We start from the raw sequence: 27,338 nt of genomic DNA on the forward strand, positions 1-27,338 counted from the left end.
AGTGGAAAGCACCCAATCAAAACAGCAAAATAGCCCTAGCTCATGTGGCTCAGTGGATTGAGTGCCAGCCTGCGAACCAAAGAGTTGCTGATTTGATTCCCAGCCATGGCACATACCTGGGTTGGGGCCAGGTCCTTGGTGAGGGGAGTGTGTGTGTAAGGGGTAACCACACACTGATGTTTCTCTCCCTCTCTTTCTCCCTCCATTCCCCTCTCTAAAAATAAATTAAGTAAATCTCTTTTTTAAAAAAGGCAACCAAATGAATAGGAGGAGATATTTGCAAACAACATTTCCCATAAGGGGCTAATATCCAATATAAAGAACACATCCAACTCAATAACAACAACAAAAAAATCCACTTCAAAAATGGGTGAAGGACCTGAAGAGACACTTTTCTAAGGAAGACATACAGATGGCCAACAGATGCATGAAAAGATGTTCAACATCACTAGTTGTAAAGGAAGTGCAGATCAACACCACAACTCACACCCTTTAGAATGGCTATTATCAATAAGAAATCACAGTTGTTAGGAGGATGTGGAGAAGATGGAATCCCTGCACATTGCTGGTGGGAATGTAAATTGATGCGGCGGAAAACGGTGTGAAGGGTCCTCAAAAAATTAAGAATAGATACCATATGACCCAGCAGTCCCTCATCTGGGTATCTGCACAGAAAGTCTGCAAACACTCGTAAAGATATATGTACCCTATGTTCACTGCAGTATGACTCACAATAGCCAAGATGTGAAAACAACCTAAGGTTCCTTTGAAGGATGTCTGGATAAAAATGCGGTACATACAGTGTTTTCTCTCTCTCTTCCCAGAGCATGCGCACTCAAATCTTTTGGAGTACACTTTTCTAAGTTCCAAGGGCCCTTCTTTTGCCTCTGCAACTTGTTTCTTCAGCCGATTTCTTCTAGAGCTCACGTTTCCTACCTCTGTAACTTCCTAAATAAACTTTCTCTTGTATTTGAAAAAAAATGTGGTGTATATATACAATGGAATACTACCTGGCCATAAAAAAGATGGGATATTCCCATTTGACCGAACATGGATGCAAGTTGAGAGTATTATCCTAAGTGAAATAAGTCAGGCAGAAGAAGACAAGAACTGTATGTTTTCACTCATGTGGGCCATAAAACCAAAAGCAACAAATGAACAAGCAAAGCCAACACACACACAAACTCATGGACAACAGAATGGAGGTGACCAGTGTGGAAGGGGGTCAGGGTAGGATGAAGAGAGTAAAGGGGTCAAATATATGGTGAGAGAAGGAGAGGAGATGTCAGGTGGTGAGCACACAATAGATATACAGATGTCATAAAGTGGTACACCTGAAATGTGTCATTTACCAATGTTACTCCAAAAAATTCAACTTAAAAAATTAAAATTAATCAATAAGGAATGTGATTTGATGAATAGATCCTACCTTAAAAATTTTTTTGTTATGGCCCTGGCCAGTGTGGCTCAGTGGATTGAGCATGGAGCACAGGTCTGCAAACCAAAGGGTCACAGGTTCGACTCCCAGTGAAGGCACACGCCTGGGTGGCAGGCCAGGTCCCCAGTAGGGGGCTTGCAAGAGGCAACCACACACTGATATTTCTCTCCCTCTTCCTCCCTCCCTTCCCCTGTCTCTCTAAATGAATAAATAAAATCTTTAAAAATAAATCTTTTGCTGTGAATCTCAGTATTAATGAGTGAATGGTATATTACCTCAGAGACTAAGTTTTTTAAGTCACCAAGTGTATTCTGATCTTTTTTTTCAAGAGGTCTTCTATAAAAAAACAAATAGCTCTAACCTAATTTTTAAAAAGTGCTATTAAATATATTGATATGTTTTGTATTATAACTCCTTTTAAAAGTATTTGTTGCTCCTACAGGAAATAAAACATGGTTGTTCTCCAAAAAAGTGTAATAGACAAGTTTCTTAAACAAAAAAACCTTTATCATGAAATAGGACTATCCACATGCTTCTTATAATGATACTTTCAAACAGCTCAGATATAGTCTATTAAAGACTATACTTGATTATTTTTTCTTGCTCCCTAATATATCCATACAATAAACATAATTATTTCTACATCCAATAATAAGCATTGATTCCCAGACCACAGGAGAGGAGAACACCTCCCCGGGAAGTTCATACACACTTTGCAACTGTCCACTCTTGGATTCCAGGACCCACAGTCTCCCATCAGTAGATGCTGCTGCCAGCAACCCTGCATTGCTATGATTGTGGTCATGGAAAGCAAATGGTGTTGAATACACCCTGGAGGTAGTTTGAAATTTCCACTGGAGGTGACCTTTTATACTACAGCAGTAGATAAAGCAGTCATGGGAACCGAAAAATATTTCTTGCTCTGATGCGGAAGTACATGGGGATGAAAAGATTGGCTCACTGGTAGAAAACTGCCAAACCTGAAGGGTGAAAAGGCAAAAATAACTCATTCATCTCATTTCAACAATTCTGTATGTTAAGGCTTCATGCAATTCTTAATAAAAAGGTAAGGGATGTAGGCTATTGAATGATAACTACACACAGAAAACATGGGTATTTCTGAAAAGTGGCAACCTCAGGTTAGACCTGTGTCCAGTGTTACAATCCAGCACAAAATACACCATGTATACTTATTACACAAGTCATTGCTACGCACAATATTAAATAAGATTAATTTGAACCCCATTCAAGAGTTATTACTAGCATTTTTAGAGACACTGAGTTTAAAAATAAAACTGCACTGAGTTTTTGATGTATATTATCAAAAACTGTATCTGACTATAGTCTCTACTGGAGGGAGAAGAAAGTACGTGGACTGAAAGGAAGAATCTGTATTCAATAATTTAAATTAAAACTTTAAACAAGAAGCTATGAGATGTGTGTCTGACCTGTGGATATAAACTATTTATTTCAAAGCTACTACTAGAGACAAACCTGTTGGCCAATATTTTGAAGAAAAGACACAAAGGAGAAAAGGCACAAGTCTAAGGTAGTGTTTATAAATGCACACTGTTAACAGCAGCACAGTAAAAAACAAACATAATAAAGAATGGGCATATTCATGGAATATGACTTATAATCTCACTTCTGTCCCTGACTTGGACAAAGTCTACTCTGTCTATGGTTCATCCACATAAACAGGAGTAATTGCATTTGCTGCCTCTTACTTCTTAGTAAGAACTTTGAAAATAAAAACATTATGTGAACAAAAAGGATTTCATCAAAAAGTGATTGTCACAGAGAGCAAAAGAAACTGCTAGGCAATGAGGGGTGAATGCAGAATGAAAAGCACACAGAATCAAATCTAGCCATCAGTGGGCTAACGTATGTTGGAGCTAGTGCGCCCGTAAGCCTACAAAGTAATTCCCCAAATGAAACCCCTGGCTGTACGTGTGCCACCAGTGACAGTCACTTGCGGTTACTGAAAAGAGTGCAGATACTGCTCCCAAGAAGAGACTGGATACAGCCCAGAAGGGGCCAGCCCTGCCAGTCATGAAGTTGAAGATGGGATCTCCACCATGGAATTTGGGTTACACAACAGATTTTTGTTTTCATAGGAAAAACAGGGGCTTCTTCACATTTTCATAACCTCAACAGAAGTAAAAATAAAACTGGCTTAAAACTGTATTTTTTCAAAATTGGGGGAAGGGTAATGGCACAAGTATAACAATGTTTGGATAGAATTGTTTAAATCCTACTATTGCACCATTTTCAAATTAAGAAACCCATGGCCTGACAAAACAGATCTAGTTTTCAACACAACTTGAATAATGACATTTAAAATTTTACTTCAGTTGTCATCAATTCCTATTGCTTTGAGAAAGATACATGAAATTGAACTAGAACATTTTACCTGTTCTCCGGAGTGAGTAAAACAAAGTAAATTCCCATCCACACAGCCAATGCACACAAACTGCCCGCAACACCGTGGAGAAGAGAAGAGTGGTTTCCCACAGGAATGTTTCCAGACTCTGTTCCCAGTGGCCTGTCATGGGCAAAAAGCAAGTCCTCGCATTCAAACTCATAAGTCTCCTGGACACAAAGCTATAAAAAAATCAGAAAATGCTACAGTGACATGCTGACATGATTGACGTGTTGAGATTATAAACAGGGCTGATTTGCATATGCACAGCTATAAAATTAATCAGTACTATTTATGAGAGCCAAGACAAAAACCTGCAGCACAACCAGGTAAGAAATAACTAGCACATTAATTTCCATCCTTAGACCATTCGAACTACTAATGTGAATGAGAAAATTCTGTTAACTTAAAAAATAGATAAAAGACATGTACAGAACTTAGTTGACTTGACTCATCTTTCTAGACTTCATGCCATATTCTTAATGAGTTCAATGCTATCTGGATTCTATGTAACTGAAACTACCTCTAATGTTGAGAATTCAAAGTAAAAATATAACAATATTAAAGAAAAACAGGTAATAATCAATATACATTATTTTATGCCTACAGGATCTACAGCCAGTAAAAGTCCTCCCAGTGTAGCAAAATACAAGTGATGTGGAATCAAGTTCAAACAAGGCGAAGAAAACACAGTTCCTCCACATTGTAACTTCCAAACACACTTCTTTTCCTGCAAATAAGCAAGCAAATTAATTGGTTTCTGCTATTGGTTAAGAAATTCACACACCCTGTCTCTTACATGCTATGTCCATTTAACTACTTTAATACATAATACCCCAAATGAACAGAAAATAATTTATCTCTCTACCTCATCATTGGAAACTGTTTGCAACTAATTCCTTGGAATTATAAACAACTTGGAAAGAGACATCCTGGTGCACATATCTGTCCATGTTTCTGATTATTTTGCCAGGGCAGATTCCGAGAAGAATCTTACTGAATCAAAGGATAAGACATAGTTACCTATGGCCAAATGGTTTTCTTCAGATGCTTCACTAGTCACAACCTTCCATGACTCTCTTCAGCACTTAACGTTATCATTCTAATCTAATATCATTTGTTTCTCTCCCAGTTTTTAATTTTCATTCCTCTGATTATTAAAGAACTGAAATATTTAAGTACATTTACTACCATTTCTTCTTTGGAGTCCCTTGTTATTTTTCCTTTTCCTTTTTTCATGATCTGTATATTGCATTGTGTGCCTACCACCCAAAGTCAAATCATCTTCTGGGTCTTTATATTTTTCATTTTAACTTGTATTTGCTTTTTCATTCATACTTATAAATTAGCTTTAACTGTCACATGAGTTTCAATTTTTTCCCCAAGTTCTTTTAAATTTTGTACTCTAACTTTGTAAATTTTTATGTAATCAGGTCTTATTGATATTTTTAAATATATTTTATTGATTATGCCATTACAGTCGTCCTATTCCCCCCTTCATTCCCCTCCACCCTGCACACCCCCTCCCCCACCATTCGCCCCTTTAGTTTATGTCCACGTGTCTCAAGTTCTTTAGATTCTATATTTCCCATACTGTTCTTGCCCTCCCCCTGTCTATTCTCTACCTACCGTCTATGCTTATTTTCTGTACCTTCTCCCCCCTTCTCCTTCTCCCACTCCCCTGTTGCTAACCCTCCATGTGATCTCCATTTCTATGGTTCTGCTCCTGATCTAGCTGTCCTCTTAGTTTGCTTTTGTTTTAGGTGTGGTTGTTAATAACTGTGAGTTTGCTGTCCTTTCACTGTTCATCTTTTTTATCTTCTTTTTCTCAGATAAGTCCCTTTAACATTTCATATAATAATGGCTTGGTGATGATGAACTCCTTGAATTTGATCTTATCTAAGAAGTATCTGCCCTTCCATTCTAAATGAAAGCTTTGCTGAATAGAGCAATCTTGGTTGTAGGTCTTTGGATTTCATGACTTGGAATAGTTGTTTCCACCCCTTCTTGCCTGTAAGGTCTCTTTTGAGAAATCAGCTGACAGTCTGATGGGAACTCCTTTGTAGGTGACTGTCCCCTTAGCTCTTGCTGCTTCTAGGATTCTCTCCATTTTAATCTTGGCTAATGTAATGATAATGTGCCTTGGTGTGTTCCTTCTTGGGTCCAACTTCTTTGGGACTCTCTGAGCTTCCTGGATTTCCTGGAAGTGTATTTCCTTTGCCAGATTGGGGAAGTTCTCCTTTATTATTTGTTCAAATAAGTTTTCCACTTGTTGCTCTTCCTCTTCCCCTTCTGGTACCCCTATAATTCGGATGTTGGAACGTTTAAAGATGTCCTGAAGGTTTCTAAGCCTCTCCTCACTTTTTTGAATTCTTGTTTTTTCATCCTTTTCTGTTTGGTCATTTTTTTCTTCCTTCTGGCCCACTCCCTTGATTAGAGTCCCAGTTTTCTTTCCATCACTATTGCTTTCCTGTGCATTTCCCTTCATTTCAATTACTTTATCCTTCATTTATTCCTTTAATTTGTGACTAAAATCAACCAGTTCTGTGAGCATCCTGATCACAAGTGTTTTGAACTGTGCAATCTGATGGGTTGGCTCTTTCTTGGTTGCTTAGAGTTACTGGCTCTGGGGCTTTGAGTTCTTCTTGAGCCATAATGTTTTGGTCCGTTCGCACCTGTTAGGTATGAGGGGCAGAGCCCTAGGTGTTCACCAGGGCGGGGCAACTCAGTCGCTGGTTTGTGACGCTGTATGTGGGGGTGGGGTCAGAACGTCAGAGCGGGGCAATAGTGGTCTCCTCTGCTGCTTCCTGCTGCTGGGGCCTGCACCGTCAGTCTTACTGCTCACTCCTTCGCCTGGTTTATCCATGCGAATGTGTGACTACAGTCAGCCTGTTGCCTTGCGCCTTCACTGAGTCTGCCTGTCACAACTCCGAGCCTGGGGTGGTCTGGCCAAGTTTTCCTGCGCAACCCTGCTCCTCCAGTCACTGGCTCCGCCCCTCTTACCGGTCTGGCTGAAAGGTTTGTTATTGTCGGACTTCCATATAGTTCAATTTTCTGTGTTTTGGCTGCGTTTTTGTTACCAAAACTTTGTTGTCTTTAAACTTGGTTGTGTGAGGAGACACAATGTTTCCACCTACGCCTCCATCTTCTGATATTTTTCTTTGTGACTCTTTCCTATTGTCAGGATAGTAATTCTAAGTTCTTTATATTCCAAAACTCTGAGTAGCAAATTTTTTTGTGCAAATTTGGTAAGGAAGTAAAAAGTCTTAAGATATGACTATTTAACTCCTTATTCTTCCCAGACCACAATGCTAAACTTGGAAAATAGCTAACACCCGTACCCCTTGCCAACAGCACCGGACAGTTTCATACTCTGCCATGTAGGAGACTGATGAGGTGAATCCTTACGTAAATGTCCAAAGCGTAGGCATGCTGGTCATGAGAGCCAAGGTGAAAGAGTCCTGTGGTTGGGTCCATGGTTGCGGAGCTTTTCACAGCATCCTCAGCAGTAAATGTCCAGTATTTTTCTCCATTATTACTTTTCAGAACATAAACTAACCCATTATAACAGCCTGTTGGGAAACAAAATATAAAAATTGAGATTGAGATGTTGCTAGGAAATAATTCTTCAGCCTAAATCATGACAATTGATATTCAATGCTCTTCATGTGTACTTAGGGTCCACGTGCAGCTCAAGTTCAAATTGCAGCAACGCAAAGCAGAAACCGCACAGTAATCACTTATGTAAAATACCTACTCAGTAGGCTTACCTTATTTTAAAAAGTACTGCAGAGTGTTTCACGGTAAGGAAAGGCTGCTGCAGGGGACAGCGGCTCTGACAGAGCTGGTCTCAAACCTAGTCATGGCTACCCTTGAGCATTAATTAGCCAGCATTGCTAAGCCTCAGATTATTTTTCTGCTGATGTGGATACATCCACTTGTGGGGGTGTAAAAATCAAGACAAACACCCAGTGCAAAAATGGTGTTCATCTTGTGAAGGGTGCTATTCTAAGAATTTCATATCTATTAACTCATTTAATCCTCACAGAGAAGCAAGTGCCATTATAGCTACATGTTATAGGTGACAAAATTGCAGCACAGAGACTGAGTTGCCAGGGCAGAACCACTCAGCTAACATGTGGCAGAGAAGACTCCGGATCCAAGAAATCCAGCACAGAGCTTGTGCTCCTACAGCTCCACTGGACTGCTTGTCCCACACTGCTGGTACGGATGAGGAGATAGGGCAGGAGCCCTTGACTTGGCGTAGCCAAAATAACCCAGGTGGAAGTGGGGATGGTCAAAATCCACAAAGCAAAGATCACTCAGGTTCCCTGGGGAAGCTGAATTGGGCGCTGGCCCATCATTCTCTACCAGGGGTGTCCAACCTCTCAGTGTCTCTGGGCCGCATTGGAAGAAGAAGGGTTGTCTTGGGCCATATATTAAATACACAAACACTAAGAAAAACTGATGAGCAAAAAAAAAAGGGTTTAAGTAAATTTACAATTTGTGTTGGGCCACATTCATAGCTGTCCTGGGCTGCATGCACCTTGTGGGCCATGGGTTGGACACCCCTACTAGCTGTTTCCACCTGTGGTTTTAACCACTGCTGCTCACTTGAAGCCCGATTTCCAGCACACTTGCTGTGCTGGGTTGTTTTGTTTTGTTTTTTCCTGGCGGTTACTGCTTGTAGCGAGAGAGCAGTTTGCTGAGTGATGCCAAAGAGCAATGTCTTGTTTAAAGTATTAAGCGACCACCATGTACCATAAGCTTTCAGTCTAGACACTTGGGATGCTGACAGTAACCTCAAGGAGCTGACCTCCCTGGATTGGGATTACTCATGATCATTCACATGTGCAACTGCAAGTTTCCTATAGTTTAGTTTCCAAAATGTAGGTGTTCGAAAGGGAAGGATCAAACACAGATTCAAGTAGATTCCAGCTAGGAGAGCACAAGCAGGGGGTATATTTCTACACACTTAGGCTGAAAAGTTTTGATTAACAGATTCTGTAACATGTAAAATGAAACCTAATGCAGGTAGGGAAGTAAAACGGAGAGGCACCACACTTGAACCCCCACAGCACTAGTTAAGTAAAAGTCACCCACTCTTAATGAAACTGCATAGCAGCTAACACCTAATGAGCACTCAGTCTGTGCCTAGCAATGTACTAAGACATTCACAAGCACTGATCTCATTTAGTCCTCTCAAAAGCTCTATTATGATTGTGGTGGTTTTAAATTTTGTCTACAAATTATCTGATACTCTTCCTTTCAAGAGCCTAATCCCTCACCCCCCAACTCCCCACACTCACCCCACCCCAACACTTGAGTGTGGGCCAGATTTAATGAGGTACTTCCAATGAACAGAATAAAGCAAAAATTATGGTATGCAACTTTGGAGACTAGGTCATAAAACCACTGCACCCCTCCTTTCCCTCCTGGATCACTTACTCTGAGGAAAGTTTGCTGCCATGTGAGGGTATTCAAGCAGCCCAAGGAAAGGCCCATGTGGGCAGAAACTGAAGCTTCCTGCCAAGATCCAGCAAAGAACAAAAGCCGCCTGCTAGCAGCAATGTGAGTGAGCCCAAGTCAAGCTTTTGGAGGGCTGTGGCCACGTAAAAGACCCTGCGCGGGCATTTCCAGCTACACCGCGCCTGAATTCTTGACCCACAGAAGCTGTGAGATTTAATAAATGTGTTACTCTAAACCATTACATTTTGGGATAATTTGTGATGCAGCAACATGTTTTATTTACTATGTCCACAAATTCAAGAGAAAACTGAAATTCTGAGATTCTGCATCTTGTCAAAGGTCACAGAGCTGGTTACAGCTTTAGAGCCAAGTTCAGACCCAGAGACTCTATCCCGTGGCTCACACTGTGGGAATCAGCATGTGGCTAACGATCGATCATTCTTTGACAGCCCAATCCACCATACATGTTATTATTTTTTATTTAACTTCGTCTTAACTAGATGATTGTATGGTAATTAAATATAACTCTGTGAACCTCAAATTCAGAAACTTACCTACTACAATAAAGTTTCCACACTTAGATACACATGCTGAGGATTCAATTCGATCTCCCAAAATCTGTTCCCATTTCACCTTCCCGGAGTAAAGGTCAATGGCCATCATTCTATGAGAATGGGAGCCGATGTATACAGTTGCCGATGACCTTTCAACAGCGGGTACTACAACCAGAGGTGAAGCATCCACACACTTGCCTGTGTCTGACCTCCACCTCACACGTAACTCCACTGTCTCAGCCTCTGTCCCAGGAGGTCCACCTTCACACACTTCAACACAGGCTGAATCTTCTGACTTCCCAATACAAGCTGGCGGACTTAAGCTTTGCACTTTTTGAATGTTAGGCTGTGAAATTAAATCAGAAGAAGAGGCTGAAGGGCGATGTCCTAACTCACATAAAAACCTAGTGGTATTCACAGGCAATACCTGACTCCCTCTGCTCAGTGCAATAAAAGCATTTATCTCGTTCTCTATATTTAAAGGCACGACTGATTTCTGATGTAAAGATTCTCCACTGGTTTCTTCTTGATTAATGTCGCTGAATTTTCTTTTTCTGGCATAATTCTTGCTAAATGTCCGGTCTTCATCTGGAAACACTGCTTGAAGGACGTGACTGTAAATCTCTGAAATGGAACTGCTGAGGATAATGTCCAGGAGCCCGGGTACCGACATCCCAACCAGTTTTTCAATCTCGTTGAGGAGCCGTACAGACTTTAAGGAATCTCCACCACTACTTAAGAAGAGGGACTCATCTGGAACCTTCAAAGAATCTTCTGAGAGACTCAGAATGGACTACAGATGAGAGAAGGGAGAAATATGATGAAATAAAGGCCTAAAATCAAAAGATTCAGAATTCAACATTTATAAGTAATTTACAGAGAGAGAATAGCACCTACAATAATTATATAAATGTGCCCTGACTAGTGTAGCTCAGTGGATTGAGCACGGGCCTGCGAACCAGAACCAGACAACTGCAGTTCAATTCCCAGTCAGGGCACATGCCTGGGTTGCAGACTGGTTTCCTGCAGGCCAGTTCCCAGCAGGGGACGCACGAAAGGCAACCGTACATTGATGTTTCTCTCCCTCCCTCCTTCCTTTCCCCTCTAAAGATAAATAAATAAAATCTTAAAAAATAATAATAAAATCTTAAAAATAATAATTATATAAATATAAGACAAAAAGTTTTTAATAATTAAAATAAATTTTAAAATTATTTTGTTTATAATAAAGGAAACCATCTCTATGCTACCAATTCTGCCACAAACTCACTCTAAAATTCACATTACACTTCTCTTTAGGGCAGTTTTCCTAACCATAAAATAGGGAATGGAATTATAAAAACATTTGATTTACTAATTATAAAGCCCTCAAGTTTCTGATATTTCTGATATTTCTATAATATGGAAATAATATTTATCTCATTTGCTTCATACAAACCAAAATTATTTTCTAAAATTTAAAAATGAAGTAGATTAAGACTTTTATCTGGATACCCTTTATTTTCAGACAAGACTGTACAATTACACCCTCTTTTCAGAACACTTTAGAAAACTACACATTTTATCTAAGAAAAATTATACTGACCTATGGTTGTGATAAAAATACATACATATGTCAAAATAAATTTTAAAAATTGTTTGAGATATGTAATATAGAAATTCCCTTAAGCAGAAATACATGTGTAGCTGAAACTTCTTCTAGAATAACAATGTGCCCCCTTATACCACAGATTATGGTACAGTAAGGTTTGGCCATTTTCCTAACTGTAACAAGGGCGTCACTACACTCCACTGGCTCTCCTAGGGATCAGTTACGTCAAGATAGGTTTTGTGCACCTGTGCCTTTTTTGACTACCTCACGTCCAGTAAATTTCTGTATAGGGAGCTTAACTTAATCTCACAGCAGAGAACCTAACCCTTATTTTAATACAAATTGAATAAATGAAGCTATACCTCTTACCACATGGGCAGCAATAACATTCCACAAAAATTTTATTGGACTTATTAGGATGCTATCATTCCCTAAAGATATTAAATGACCTCTTTACAATAAAAAATTTACATCTTAAATGTTGTACCTTCCACAAATGCTGTAGTTTTTCCCAAAGTTCCTCTTTTCCATTGAGCTTATGCTCAGACTTCAAGTTTGTGTAGTTTGAATACATTTTGCTTAACTCAGAAACATCAATTTTGCCTTAATATAAAAAAGAAATGACGTTTAAATTTTGGCTCAAACCCTTTCTATCTTTGTTAGTCACAAGAATATACACATTTTTCAGTGTAAAGGTTAGAAAATCTATTGAATAGTTTGTCATAGATAATCCATTCTAAAGAAAGCAGTCCTATCCTACCAAGAATGTAATGGGTAATAAATACAGATACAGATAAGAAAAGAGGATGAGCTAATGTTTCTATTTAAAGAGTTAAAGAAATGGTACTATTAACTGGGCAATTATTGCATTTTGAAGTAAATATTAAATGAAGATGAAATTGGGAAGGCAATATAATAATTAAGAGCAAATTTTATTGATGTTTTTTATAAAGAGGAAGTAAGAGAGAGACAAAAAGAAACACAATTTGTTGTTCCGCTTATGTATACACTCATTGGTTAATTCATGTACATGTGCCCTGACAGGGACTGAACACACACCCTTGGCGTATTGGGACGACACTCTTAACTAAGTGACCCAGCCGGGGCCTAAGAGCAAATGTTTCAAAGTCAAACAATCCTGAACAAAACTGCAACTCTACCACTAACCAGCATTGTACTCTCAGAAAAATTACTTAATCTCTTTAAGTGTTACTTTCCACATCTGCAAATAGGAATAATAATACCTACTCACAAGATTTTCTGGAGATAAACTGAGTTAATTATACAAAACATTTAACAGAGTGTTTACCACAATATATTCCATATCACTTTATTTTAACATGCACGATATCACTTTTCTGCCCAAATTTTTGAGGGAAAAATAAGGGTGTGCATTATACATGGGTATAATGATTATATACCACAGGTGTAACAATACTGTGTATAATGTGCAGAATATTGTGGGCGCACATTATACACAGCAAAATACGGTACTTATAATAAGGATCTGCATGGCCTTTACACTATTTATGAATACAATTAGTATCTTCTGGCACTAGCACATATCTGCTTCAAATGATTTTACCGTGAGATGTGAATGGCAGAGAATCAATCAGCAGAAGCTCATCTGGGATTGCATGACTTGGAAGATGTTTCTCCAGTTCTTTAAAGATGTAATCCTTTACTAATTCAGTTTTGGACACGATGAATAGAATTACTTTTTCCTGATTATACCATATAACTGCACAGGACTCCACTTGCTGAAGTCCTTCAGCAACCTATGACAGAGATCATCCCAATTTGCCAGTGAGGACATTTAAAAACAAACTTCCTAAATGCTCAACCTTATTATGTCTGAAATCAACATAGTCAAATTACATTGTGAAATACACTAGATATTAAAAAAAACTGTTCTATTACTATTACCAACACACAGGTTCTTAATATTTTTCAGAAATAATTGCTTTTACAGCAAAATAAACCAATTAACTTTCAGTTATCAAAATCCATTTTGTCACTTATTTTTTTAAAACTATCTCTTCATGCTAGGAATAAAGAGCACACTGAATTATCCATACCTTATATTACAATTCATCACTAATACCCAAATCTTAGGCTTAAATGATACTGATAGAGAATCTCAGCATAGAAAATTGGTGGTACCTGCCTCTAGTACCTACATGTATGAATAGATATTTTAGTATTTAATTTAAATACTTCTACCTGTTGCACAAGTTCAATGTTCAGACGTTTGCCATGACGTTTGATCTGACTGTCCTTTCGCCCCAAAAAAAATAACTCGCCATCTTTCACAGTCACAAAATCTCCTGTGGCTCGCATTGTGCCAAGTGCTACTGTCATTTCACCATCAAGAAAACATACTCTGTTTCTGCCACCTGCACAAGATATAAACACCAATGTAATAAAAAAAATCCATGGAAAACATATTAAAAACCTTCAAATCAAAATATCTCCAAAAGTTCAGTTACTCAATTTCAGATTTTGAATATTTATAAGAAAGGTGGGTTCACTTTTAAATATTATAAAATTAGATATAATAACCTCAAGTAAAATAAGGAAAAAAATTTCTAAAAACAAATGTGATTTTAAAAATAATTAGAACATTGATTAAATACACTTTTGGCTATAAATATAAAGGTCCAACTTCCTTAGAGTATTAGCCACTGTTATCTCTAACAATTACAGTAATTTATTAAATGTTTCATTGCTATGAAACATTTAATATAAATGTTTAAAATTAAACATTTGATGAAATTAAATTTATCATCACCGAAAACAATACTAGATAAAAAAAAAAAACTAGGGGAAAATAAAATTAACACTGATTTTTTTCTTCAAAAAAATCCCAATCAATAAATATAAAACAACCTAAATAGACTTGGCCACTGCCTTCTTCAATTCTGAAACCATCAGTATCTCTGACTTCAACTTCTGTTCCAAGCAGTGGAAATCCCAGTTGTACAGGCAATTCACATCTACAAAAACACAAAAATCCAAACCAGATTTAACATCTTTCATTTGAGCCTCTTCCAATGTATTTAAATTACTTTGTATCAAATAAAGAAACAAAATGTTTTTTGTTATGCTATAATTCAAAGATTACCAAGAGGACAAGGTTAGATGGAACAAGGTTACCATGTTATTTGTTGCTGTTAAGTCACAAAAAGTTCTAGCAGGATCTGTAGCACCAGTTATAGTAAGAAAGGTTCTGGATTTTTAGCTTAAAATTCTAGATTAAATAGTGTTCTAAAATTATTACCCCAGTGCCTATCAAAAGCTCTATTAGTGTTAAGATACTGGAAAAATTGTTTCTTTCTACCCTATTTAGTTATTAAAATTCTTACTTCAAAGTAGAGTTAAGAATCTTCTCTGGAATCCTGTAAAAAGTCGCCCAACTTGATACCTCTGTGATACCATAAACATTAAATATTTGTGTTCTGTTGCCCTCTTCCCTCCAGCCTCTGAGGACAGTCAGTGATGGAAATGCTTCACCCCCAAGGGCTAACACTCGAAGAGAAGTACTGGCTGATAAAACTGTTGACTTGATAAGCTGAGATCCAAATCTTCTAAGCAATGTTGGGGTGGCCTATAGATACATTAAAAATAATTTATTTTTCTCCTTCATTTCTTTAAAAGGTAAACACTGCAACAATTGGTTCAAAGCTTAACACTGGAGCCCACAAGGAAATTAAGACTATGTTTATTAAATGGCAAATCATATTTTGAAAACTCCTGAGGCAACATTATCTTCTGAAAGTGAATATCAACTTTGCTTTAGCAAAAAACTTGAGAAAAAAATTCGTTGTTTCATTAGTTTAGACAAAAAGGTTTCAAGATAAAAATGGCAAAAATCTAGAATATCAATTTACATTCACCTCTCCCATTATCTCTGTGTAAAAAGTACATAAAAGGGGTAAAAAATATGCCTAAGGAGAACAATTTAATAAAGATTTTTAAAAACAGTTTTATTGAGGTATAACTGACATACAATAAACTGTAAATATTTAAGGTATACAATATAAACTTTAAGATAGAATCTGTGAGACCGTCACAATCCAAATAAACATATTCATCACCCCTAAAATGACCTATACACCATTGTAATTCTTCCCTCCAACTGAACCCCTTCTCCAGACACATGCTGATCTATTTTCTGTCACTTATGATCAGCTGGAATTTTCTAGATTTTCTAAAAATATAATCATACAACATGTATTCTGTTTTGATCTGGCTTCTTTCACTCAACACAAATACTCCATGATTATTCTAATTTGTGTGTATCAATAGTTCATTCCCTTTTGTCTTACTTAGTCTGTTCAGGCTGCTGTAACGAAATACTACAGACTGGATAGATTATAAACAACAGGCACTTATTTCTCACAGTTCTTGGGCACTGGAATTCCAAGATCAGGGTGTCAGCACGGATGGGTTCTGGTGACAGCCCTCTCCCAGGCTATGTACTGCCAGCCTCTTGCTGTGTCCTTACGAAGTAGAAGAGGCTGGGGAGCTCTGTGGGATCTCTTCTGCAAGGGCACTAATCCCATTCATAAGGGCTCCATCCTCCTGACCAAAGCTCTCCCAAAGTTCCCGCCTCCTAATACCACCACACTGGGAATCAGGACTTGAATGTGAATTTAGGAGTGGGGGATAGACATATCAGATCATACGATTTTTTATTGCTGAGTTATATTCTATGGCATGGTTTATGAATGGCTTTTGCACTTCCACTTAAAATTTAGGATCAGCTTGTCAATTTCTACCCAAAAACGTCTACTAGGATTTTGATAGGGACCATATTTAATGTATGGATCAATTTGGGGAAGAACTATAATCTTGACATTATTGAGACTTCTTATCCATAAACATAAAACATCTCTTCATTTATTTAGCCCCTCAATTTTTTTAATAAAGATTTATTTATTTATTTATTTATTTATTTATTTATTTATTTTCAGAGAGAGGGAAAGGGAGGGGGAAAGAGGGAGAGAAACATCAATGTGAGAGAAACATCAGTTGGCAACCTCTTGCATGCCACCAACTAGCTCTTCAGTAACTATCAACGATATTTTATAGTTTGTACTGTTCAAGTCTTGCTCTTCTTTAAATTTATTCCTGTTTTATTATTCTTATGCTACTGTGAATATAATTATTTTACTATTTTAATTTGGGGGGTTTCTATTATGTATAAATACAGTTGATTCTGTATATTGAGCCTATATCCTCCAATCCTGACAAACTTGTTAGTCCTTGTAATTGCCTCTATGATTAAGTGGTATAAATAGCCCTGGCTGCTGTGGTGCAGTAGATTGAGCTCAAGCCTGTGAACTGAAAGGTCACTGGTTTGATTGCCAGTCAGGGCACGTGCCTGGGTTGCAGGCCCGGTCCCCAGTTGGGGGCATGCGAGAGACAACTGATCGTCTCACACATTAATATTTCTCTTTCTCTGTTTCTCCCTCCCTCTCCCTCTCTCTACAAATAAATAAAAATATTTTTAAAAGGTATAAATAATACAACTTTTGTTACCCAAAGTAAGCAAAAATGCCGAAATATATTTTAGGTTTGTAAGGAATGAAAAATTGGGCTTTTCTTTTCCAAGAGAAGAAACTCCTTATGCCTGAAACAAACAGAATAGATCCTTAATTTCCTCAAAAGCTCAATCCATTTCACTTTGGGGCCTTTCTCCTCCACAATAACTTAACATGTTCAATCTTTTTCCAATTTTCAAAATCTTAGTAGCATGTGTTCTCTTTAAGTGTCTATGATCTTTGCTTAGTATCAAATTATATTTGGGTAAGGTTATTATTTGTAAATAAAATCTGTACAGGGAGCTCTTTTTAAACACACACACACACTAATTCTTGATGACTTACATATCATTTAATAAGAAGTCTGACTTTGGAAGTAAAAGATGAACCCTGACAACAAAGCTAAAATTCAGTATAGGACAGAACATGTGTGGGGGGAGTGGTAAGGGGAAAAATGGAGACAACTGTAATTGAACAACAATAAAATTAATTAAATTAATTTAAAATCGTGTTTTATACAAAGGAAAGAATAACCTATCAGTTTCTGTACTTCCTTACTCAAAGTCAAACGTGATCTGCTGATAATATTCCAAAATAAGTACTGTCAGTTAAATAAAATCACCATGAAACTATATGCAAAATTTGCTGTGTTCTGGGAACAGAGTTAGTGAATGTGTATCAGTTTCTCAAAAAAAGCAATGATGCCAAAAAAGTTAAAAACCACCACTGAAGTAAATATGTTTGAGATTGTGCTAAAACATTAAGCAAGAGGATTGGAATAAAGAGGTATTGTTCACCAACTTGACACAGAAGTAAAGTCTCCTGATTCCTTTGGTGACTATCACTCAAATCTATTACAGCATTTTGCAAAGACTGCCTGAAAAATATGTTCCTCTAATTTTATATGAAAATAAAAGCTATATTAAAATCTTGTCCAGATTCACAGAATGACTCACCAAGACATGTTTATATATAAATATGAATTGAGTATAGCAATATGGCCTGCTAGGTATCAATAGATATAAATTCTCATCTGTTGGTGAGTCATTCTGTGAATGTGTATGTATAGGTGTGTGTGTTTTATTTATTTTTCAGGATGAAAAACACACTGCCAAAAAACTAAACTCAGTATCAAATTTTGTGTTTACGGCAGAAATTTAACATCCTCTTGAGTCTCATTATGCTATATATAAGCCTGGTGTTTTTAGTTTATCATGATATACACATAGTATCTCTAGTATCTCTCTAGGATCTAACTACTTGCAATTAATATCCTAAGGCTTGTATACCAGCAACATACTTTCAAATATATATTTTTAAATTTTTAAAAATGCCAAACTTAAATATGTTTCTGTAGGTTAAATATGCTAATGTAAAAATTAGAAAAATCTCAATTTCTAACTCAATTATATTTTAACTGACTTAGTTTTTAGCGTGAAATACAATAACCTTAAACTCTAAGACAGGCAAGGCAGCCTATCCCAACAGATCTGAGTGGAAGTCAAGTTCCTCTGGTTATTACAATATATACAAAATGCACAATAAAATACTTTTCTAGGCAGAATTAACTGATCTTTTTTTTCCATTCGAAACAAAAAGAAAAGTGAGCTCATCAGGGGACAGTCTTCGATAATCGAACTAGATTATCATGAGTCCATTATAAAGAACTACAGAAGTGCAAAATATTTTCTAAAACACTTAATGTATTGAATCATGGAGAACTAAACATTTCACTTGCTCCTAAAATGTACCTGTAAAATAGTCACTCTGTGATGGGAAAAGAGAACAGCTGCTAATTTTGATGGGAACACTTTGACAGCAGTTGGTACAATAAGCAGAGAGGCACCACTTGATAGAGCAACAAATATTTCCACGACTGAAGGATCAAAGGTCAGTGGTGAAGCCAGAAATAAAACATCTTCTTGTGTGATCTCAAAAAGTACCCTAAGGCAAAAGAAAGTGCAGTTATGAGAAACGTCTAACATTTGGTAACCACATATCCTAACAAAGAATTTATGACCAGTAAATTTTTGGATGCAAGCCAGATTTTTACTCTTTTCCCTTAAGAGTAACCAAAACAGTGCTATTAATTCTATAACTCTTCTTTATAAATGTAAGGATTAAAAGCCATTTAAAGCCATATATAATTTTTTTTACCATGACCTATTTTATCATCTGTGATAGATTTCTGATGTGTCAACTTGGCTGGATTGAACTACAGTCCCCAGAATTCCCCTTCTAGTACGGTTTCCATTCGGGCAGAAGACAAGGGTATTCTCTCTTGAAAGCCAGAAGACAGAGGGAGACAGTTGCATTTGGTAGCACACCCACTTTTGGCCAGTTATTCAAAGAAACACTATTGTAGGTGCTGCTGTGAAGGGATTTTTGTTAATGATTAAAGTTCCTGATCAGTCTGACTTTAATCAAAAGAGATCTCATACTGGGTTGGCTGGACGTGGTCAGTGGGAAGGCCTTTAAGAGAATGTTTAGGTCTCTTCTGATTCTCCAAAACAGCAGCTGAGTCTGCAATTACTCTTCCTACCCTGTGGATCTTCTTTCCTAAACTGCATGTGGACAAGCACCTGCTCAAGACCATTCCTTTCTGACTGTCTACCCTGCAGACTTCAGTGTTGCTTAGTCAGCCTGCACAACCATAAACCAATTCCTTGTAATAAATCTCTGATATATCCTCCAGGTTCTTCTTTTCTGGGAGGAATCTGGACCTATTCTATCCTACTTATTCAGTGATACTTAGTAGAGACCTCTGACTCCCTTCTCCCACTATCTGGCACTTTTTCTTAGTAGCTAAACAAAAAGCAGCACAGAACATATGTAGCAAGGTAATACAGAGCATGGACAGTCATTGTTGAGCCTGTGGCACTACTTCAGTTTGAACACACAAAACTTAACCTGTCTAAATGCAGGGATTACCTTAACTTCAAAATATTTTCGGTGTGGGGACCCACTCCAAAGCCCAGAGTTGGTATGATTATTTTAAGCTGAAGACATTTTAGATTCAACAGATGTAGGAAAAAAGCCTTCTTCAAGCACCCCTTATCTGACTACAGCAGCAGCTTCTGGGAGATGAGGCTGCCATACATTCCCTTCGGAGTGGCTTCTACTTCCAGCAAGGACACAAAGAGTAAACGGCCACAGTCCCCTCTGCAGGGGAGTTTTGCGGCCCAAGGCAGGAAAGACTATTCTCGTCAGCACAAACCAACATTATTACAAAGTGTGGTACCTCTCTGTCTTCCCTAAAGCAGCGTACTCCTTCTTCCCACAGAAGCCTTGTCTTCCTCTCGCCTTTCTCTAACAAATTAGGTATATAAGCCCTCTAACTTTACTCTTTTCATGGTGAAGGAGTGGAGTTAAAGGCACTTGAAAAACAGCATATATAAGAAAAACAATCTGATCTTCCTCCTCCCCCCCACCCCACATAAAAGCAGGAGCTGAAATTCCCATATGAAAGACGTCCTCTCTATACCAGAAGTAAAGTAACATTCTTATCATTAAGGACCAGAAGTTGAAACTCAGAGAATTCTATACAAACAGACCTTGATAATTCTTATCTTCCCTTGGCCTACCCACATTTTGAACACAACTTTGTTCAACTTGATATAAAAGCAAACACAGGTTTTGCCATCTGAGTCTTTATTTCCTCATGAAGGGCTGTCATGTAAAACATGCATGGTTGAATAATGCAGGGGCTACAAGCACTGAAGAAGGACTCTAAGGCCAGAACTCACCGAAAATGCTGGATGTTAGGCACTATGCACGCATGAGGGACTCTGACAATCTTAGGTGTCCCCGTGGTGCCTGATGTATGGAGAACATAGGCTAAACAATGCTCCAGCCTCGCGTCCATGAGCTCCTCTGACTTTCCTTCAGTGCTGTTCTCAGAACTCGTGCTGTTTGCCATTTTTTCTTTTTCAGATTTCTCCTTGCTATCATTTAGCGTCCAGCTCACCTCAACATTTTTCCAGTGAAGTCTGAAGAGTACTAGGTCATTATGTTCTACTGTAGATATATCGGATGTACTCAATAATGTTTCATAGGAAGATCTGAATTTCTGTTCAATGAAGAACAAAATTTTCCAATATGTTAAAAGACATTCTTTTTTACCTAGAAGTAATAAGAAGTGTTCATTTACTCATTCATTATGGCTTTTTCATTTTTTCTGAGAACTCACTATACATCCAGGGATTAAAAAAATAATAAGTTGGAAACCTCCAAGAGTAAAGTGCTGTCTTTATTTTCAAAATAAAGACATATAAAAACGTACAACCACAGTACAATGTACTAAGTGTGACAAGGAAATAAGCTTAAAATGTTAATGGGAACAGAGGAAGCTGAACTTAACCGCCAAGGTCAGAGATTGCTGCTTCATATGTAATATTTGTGTTTATAAGTAGCTATTCTTCAAATAAAGAGTCAATACAGAGTATAAGACCCAAGAAAACTGGTGTTGTGGAGAGTAGTAAGCATTCCAACAAACTGCAGAACTGGGCAAGGGGAAGGTGAGTAGTGCTGTTAACACGAGATGCTAATCCTGAATAACTACATAGTCAGCACTAAATAGTTTAGACCTTAACCTGTAAGCGCTGGGATCCAACTGAAGGTGGAAACCACACAGACTAGACTTTAATCTGTCAAGAGTCTGATAAGTGGGAGCCACTTAATGAACCGTTTGCAACAATTCAGATATTCTATGAGCCTGAACTAATAATGTGTTGCCACCAGAGTAGAAAGAAAGGGTTTATGAGCAAAGAATCAACAGAGCTTAGTAACTTTCTGGAAATAGAGTGAGCCCAAGAAGATTGAGTTTTTGCATCAGGTATTTGGTAGATATAGATTAACACAGAACTATAGAACTAAGTTTGGATGAAAAGTTGCTTATTTCAGTTTGTACATGTCAAAAGTGAAGTTTCTTTGAATATACCTTTTTATTTTGATAAGAAGCAGCTTAATAAAATATAACTTAAGTTTTCATTCAATATAAATGAGAGAAAAAACATCAAATCCCAGAAGTCTGTGGTGTTTTCTGTTTGTCTGGTGTGTATATATTACGGGGAGGGGGTGACGTGGCCTGTAATAGTCAAACAATGAAGAGACTACATATTCTAAAGACTTAGCTCAAAAATCATCATCTACCATTAAAATTCTTCTCTCTCTACTAGGTTACATTTCCTTCACTTAGGACAATGTCTACTACGCAGACCTTACAGGTTTGGGAGTATTATCCTTTTCTCTCCAACTAAATTATAGACAGTTGGGGGGCAAGAATCCTGTCTTGGGCTTCTTTCACACGCCAGTGCCCTCCCAGATGACCTGACTCTAAATAAGAAATGCACTGTAAGCTGCATCTTGCTGAATGTGTAAGACCAACACTTGCCTCTAAAGCTGTGTTTCTTGGCTAGATCTTCGATTAGCAGTCAAAAAAATTTTTAATGTAATAAATTTAATTTTCCAGAAAGGTTTGACTTAAGTACCAATCTCTTTTTCGAAATCTAAGCTTGATTATAATTCTTTAATGGTTCTGACCACTGTAAATTGCCATACATATATAAAAATAAAAGTTTCAAGTATTATAAAATTTTCCTAGGATAAAAATAACCTTGGAGAGAGAAAGGAAGTTCAAAGCAAAGCACAATACATTATTATAAAGCCAAAAGACATGTTCATGCCATACAGCAGGGTTTCCAAACAGATGGGGGGGCACTTCCGGCAGATATTAAGCAACGTCTGGAGACAGTTTTGGTTGTCAGAACTAGGGGATACTACTGGGATCTGGTGGCTGGAGGCCAGGGATGTTGCTAAACATCCTATAATGTACAGGACACTCCTCGCAAAAAGCAATTACCCAACTCACAATGTCAACAGTGCTGAGACTGTGAAACCCTGCAGAGTCAGTCAATCTAAAAATTAAGAGGGGATTAAGAGAGACCCTTCAAATGAAAGATAAATGTAACACATGAAGAACACTTAAATATGTATACTTACGTTAATTTGCTGTTTTTCAACAAGGATATACTTTAGATTACATTTTTTCATAAAATGAGTTGATAACGCTGGTGGTGAATCTGGATCAATGGGAGCATAAGCAGCAGGGACTTGGAGAATTCTAAGGAAACAAAGTATATAGTTAGCATACAGTGTATACTGAAAATAATCTTTAAGCATTCCTATTTCTCTATGTACTTTACTATTGACTTTATCAGAAATTTCCAATGTTTCTGTTGACATATTTTTGCTTATAAGTAGTTATTTTTTGTCTAGCTCTTAAAGTAGTTATTTTTTAACTAACTCTTAAAAGTGAATATCCTGAAAAGTGAAAAGTTTATTATTTAAATTCCCATTACTTAATACAGAGAAATCTAAGATTTTAAAACCTAATGTATTACAGTAAAATAAATTAGGTTTACTGGCTACTATGAGATACCAAACAGGTAGCAGACTCTTATTTACTCATCTATACCGACTAACATAAAATAAACAAAATGTCCACGGGCAACTTATTAGTATGCAGAGGGACTCTAATAATCTGCATACTAAAAAGACATATTTCACCAAAACCTGTATACCTTAACAGGAAAAAGAACATTAATGAAAAATTTTAAAACTTTTTTCTTACATTTAAATAGTTAAACTACTAACACACATACTATGGGATGAATATCAGCTTGTGTTTACTGCAGAACCCTAATACAGAAATCACTATATGAGAATATTCCAAACAACTTAAAGAATTGAACATTTTGCAAATATTTGTTTGAATTAGTATCTTCTTCAACTGATACCTCAATTTTTAGGGAATATTATCCAAAACTCTCAATTATTTATTCATTCACTCATTGAATACTTGAATACCTGTTAGACTTGAAGACTTGACTTCAGTCTTAGAGGGATAAAAAGTCATATTATTTCTGAAATAGTTGTTTTCTTTCATCTAACAATAAAATTTATAACTTTTCCTTTAGCAGACAAATGAAGACCTTATATTTTGGAAACATTTAAATGTTCTACTATTAGTGAAAACTTCTAGTCTCTCCTAAATAAGCTCAGAGAATTCATTTAAAATAATCCTAGGGGAAATACGATCTCCTTTAGCCTCTCTAGAATATACAAAGCAATACCAAAAAATCCAATAGTAAAGAGAAAAATAACCTGCAATATATTCTATTATTAAAGAATCATAAAGTAGGTTAGAATAACATCAAATTTTTAGTTCTAAAACATATTACCCTAAAATCCAAGAGGGTACGTTTATCCCAGGATGGCAGTAGAGACCAATTTCTCGAATTCCTTGGAAGTCACAGTGCATTAGCAGAAAATCTGATAATTCTGAAGCAGCGTTAACCAGAGTCTTGTAGGTGTAGTAAACTGGAGGTTGGTTGTTACATTCATCAAAACATACAGCTTTTTTACTGGAATAACTGGAGGCAGCCTCGTGCACCAATTCCTGAAGAGTCATTTCACTGAGGTTGATCTAAACATCACTGGTAGGAAGTGTTACGGGGACAGGGAGTTTCAGGGAGCCTGGGAGAGGAAGACAGAAAAAGAGCAACTTCTGTACAGTCACTCCTCACAAAAACAACTGTGTCAAAGGCATACAATTAATCAGTCTCTGAACTTATGAACTGTCTATGGTAACTTTGCTGTGAAAAATGATGTTGAAAATTAATGATACAATCACCCCAATGCTGGGTCAGAGCTGGAAGGAAATTTGGGAGGGGGGTGGTAACATACACAGATGAGAAAAAAAACAGATAGAAACGTAGAATTCTCTGTCAACTGACAACAATGTAAAAAATATATGTATATTATAGATACACACACACACACACACACACACATATATATATATATAAACTTAACCAATAAAACCAAATTTAAAGCACCACATGCCTAATTTTTTCTTCAGTACTGTTACAAGTTGATTCATATAAAGTGGTTAAAAACCTGTATGGTTACTCTGAAAAAACTAATGCAAATAAAGTCTGGGTTTAGGAACTGAACTTAGGAGAAAGCAAAATCAACCTTTAATAGAAAAATAATTCTACCCACAATCCATCCATTTTTAGTCCACTATATATAAATGATGATAATTACTATTTAATATAATACTTTGCACAGGTCACATCGAGTCACTTTATAAATGTTAAGACGTAAGCTATTTATACTCTATTTGATATTTAAATTGCCGATAAATATTTACTTAAATTTAGACTCTAAATGTAGTACTACGTACGACTCAATAAAACACCATACCAACACAACATTCTCAAGGCTTCTCAATACAAATTAAGTAAAAATATTTGAAACTCATCAAAGGAATTTTAGGAATCACTAATTTTTTTTAAAGATTTTATTTATTTATCTTAAGAGGGGATGGGAAGGAGAGAGGGAGAGAAATATCAACGTATGGTTTTCTCTCGTACATCCCCTGCTGGGAAGTGGCCTGCAACCCAGGCATGTGCCCTGACTGGGAATCTAACCATGATCCTTTTGGTTCGCAGGCCCACGCTCAATCCACTGAGCTACACCAGCCAGGGCTGGAATCACCAATTTTTTAAAAGCTCAAAACTACTACTATTTCCTTGAAGGTAAAAGTGATTTTTTTAAAGCCTACTTTCCAGATTTCAAAGTAAATAAGATTTTAATTATTTGAGTTTTTAAAGTTTTCATACTTATTTAGTTAACTTTCCTACTGATTCAAAATAGATTTTCATCCATGTCATTTACTATCAATTAGAGAACATTGATAAAATATTCCTACAGAAAGCAAAATGAATCTACAACTTCTGAAACCCATAAGGTTAGGAAATGTTACGCTTTCTAATATAAAGTTTGAAATTTTAAGGTAATTTTAGTACTTACAGTGTTCTTTTCAGTAAGCATTTCTACAAATACTATTTTGTGATGCACAAAGGAAAAATTTTAAGCTTCCTTCACACATACAAATGATCATTGTAAAATATCAGGAAGACTTACCATAGCATGCACTCGAATTATGGCAAACGACCTCTTTCCAAGCAAAAGGACCGAAGGATACCTTCTGTTTCTCTGCCAAATATAAAAAACAAACTGCCTACACAATAGAATGTATTATACTAAAGCGTTTTTTAAAATGCCAAAACACATACAGCAGTTAATTTCTCATTTGAGGACAATCTACTAAATATATATTATACTCCAAAAATACTCAACATCAAAGTAATGGGCAAAATTATAAAGTTAAATTTTTTTAATGCCACCTGACCAGGAGCCTAAATTAGTTGCAGTATCCTCCCATACACCAAAAGGTTTGTGGGTTCCATCCTGGTTGGGTGCTCATTCAGGTGGTAACCTCTCCTGTCACTCACCTATCTCTCCTCCACCCTCTCTAAAATCAACAAACATATCCTCAGATGAGAATTTTTAACAACGCCATTTTTATGACAAATTACAGCACTCACCACACAAACCTACTCAATTAAGATGTTTTTCTACTTTTGAGTTTCCCAGTGATTGCCCCAAAGAATTAAGGCAAAATCTATTCTTAAGGTTCTCATTTTCATTAACTAAATCAAATACATTCTCTTCAACAAATAATTCTATCCTTATTTGTTGCCTGAACACTTCTTGGATCATTCAAGGAAAATAAAAGCGAAATCTGGTAAACAGATTTCATAAGTAATGCGATCATTAGGTTTAAGATATAATTTACTTTACAACTGCAGAAGCTGCTATTTAGTCATCACAGGAATGTCAGCAAATTCTCTTGCTTTGGGGATTCTCCCAAGGTTACTGGGTATTTTAAAGAAAGTTAAGTAATCTAGAAACTCGTTTTCCCTGTATCCAACAGCTTCTTAACTTACATTATTAATTACGTTTAATAACAATGCACTTTATAGCTTCCCAAACGATTTTTCATGCGCTCTTTGAAACCAGCTATCAGGTAGGCAGGGCAGGATTATTTCCAAAAAAGGAGCAGGGGATGTAAGGCTGGACAACTCAGGGGACATCACACAGATCGGTTTAGTTTTTGCACGACTAGACACCAGCCCGCCAGACACCACTGATTCAAATCAGAGGCCCAGCGGTCGCCCTGAAGCTGGCCGGTGCACAACTAGTCCCAGGTCTCAGGGTACCCTGCCTCCTTCACACAATCCCCTGCCGGACTCAACCTCCTGCCACCACCACCCATTCTGAAGGCCTTGAGGGGTGGGCAAGAGATCTGAGCCTGTCCAAACCTCCTGGCAGCCCACCCAAGACACACAGCCACACAGCGAAAGAGCAGTCACCCACAAGGCCTTAAAGATTAGTCCACCGCGGGGAC

The 27,338-nt window shown here is 37.1% G+C and overlaps 1 protein-coding gene across 8 annotated transcripts; it reads right to left on the bottom strand.

Annotated features, from left to right (window-relative positions):
* Nucleotides 1-1,361: 1,361 nt before the first annotated feature.
* AASDH (aminoadipate-semialdehyde dehydrogenase) lies at nucleotides 1,362-27,325 on the bottom strand. Of its 8 annotated transcripts, XM_037162265.2 has the most exons (16): nucleotides 27,308-27,325; nucleotides 26,012-26,083; nucleotides 24,262-24,516; nucleotides 23,021-23,141; nucleotides 20,767-21,089; nucleotides 18,772-18,964; nucleotides 14,840-15,081; nucleotides 14,364-14,470; nucleotides 13,698-13,870; nucleotides 13,060-13,252; nucleotides 11,962-12,077; nucleotides 9,884-10,676; nucleotides 7,269-7,432; nucleotides 4,468-4,590; nucleotides 3,852-3,983; nucleotides 1,363-2,418 (listed from the first exon to the last, which is right to left on the bottom strand). In XM_037162265.2, the coding sequence occupies exons 3-16, from the start codon at nucleotides 24,489-24,491 to the stop codon at nucleotides 2,029-2,031; spliced, it is 3,300 nt and encodes a 1,099-aa protein (XP_037018160.2). In that variant the 5' UTR covers nucleotides 24,492-24,516; nucleotides 26,012-26,083; nucleotides 27,308-27,325; the 3' UTR covers nucleotides 1,363-2,028. The 8 variants fall into 8 exon arrangements, with proteins under 8 accessions (XP_053510931.1, XP_053510932.1, XP_037018166.2 ...); XM_053654956.1 differs by lacking the exons at nucleotides 26,012-26,083; nucleotides 27,308-27,325 and having other exon boundaries at nucleotides 1,362-2,418; nucleotides 9,884-10,229; nucleotides 10,311-10,676; nucleotides 24,262-24,851; XM_037162263.2 differs by lacking the exon at nucleotides 27,308-27,325 and having other exon boundaries at nucleotides 26,012-26,383.
* Nucleotides 27,326-27,338: the final 13 nt, after the last annotated feature.

Source organism: Artibeus jamaicensis, unplaced genomic scaffold, assembly GCF_021234435.1.
Source record: "Artibeus jamaicensis isolate MK-2021 breed Jamaican fruit bat unplaced genomic scaffold, CSHL_Jam_final contig_889, whole genome shotgun sequence".
NCBI lineage: Eukaryota > Metazoa > Chordata > Mammalia > Chiroptera > Phyllostomidae > Artibeus > Artibeus jamaicensis.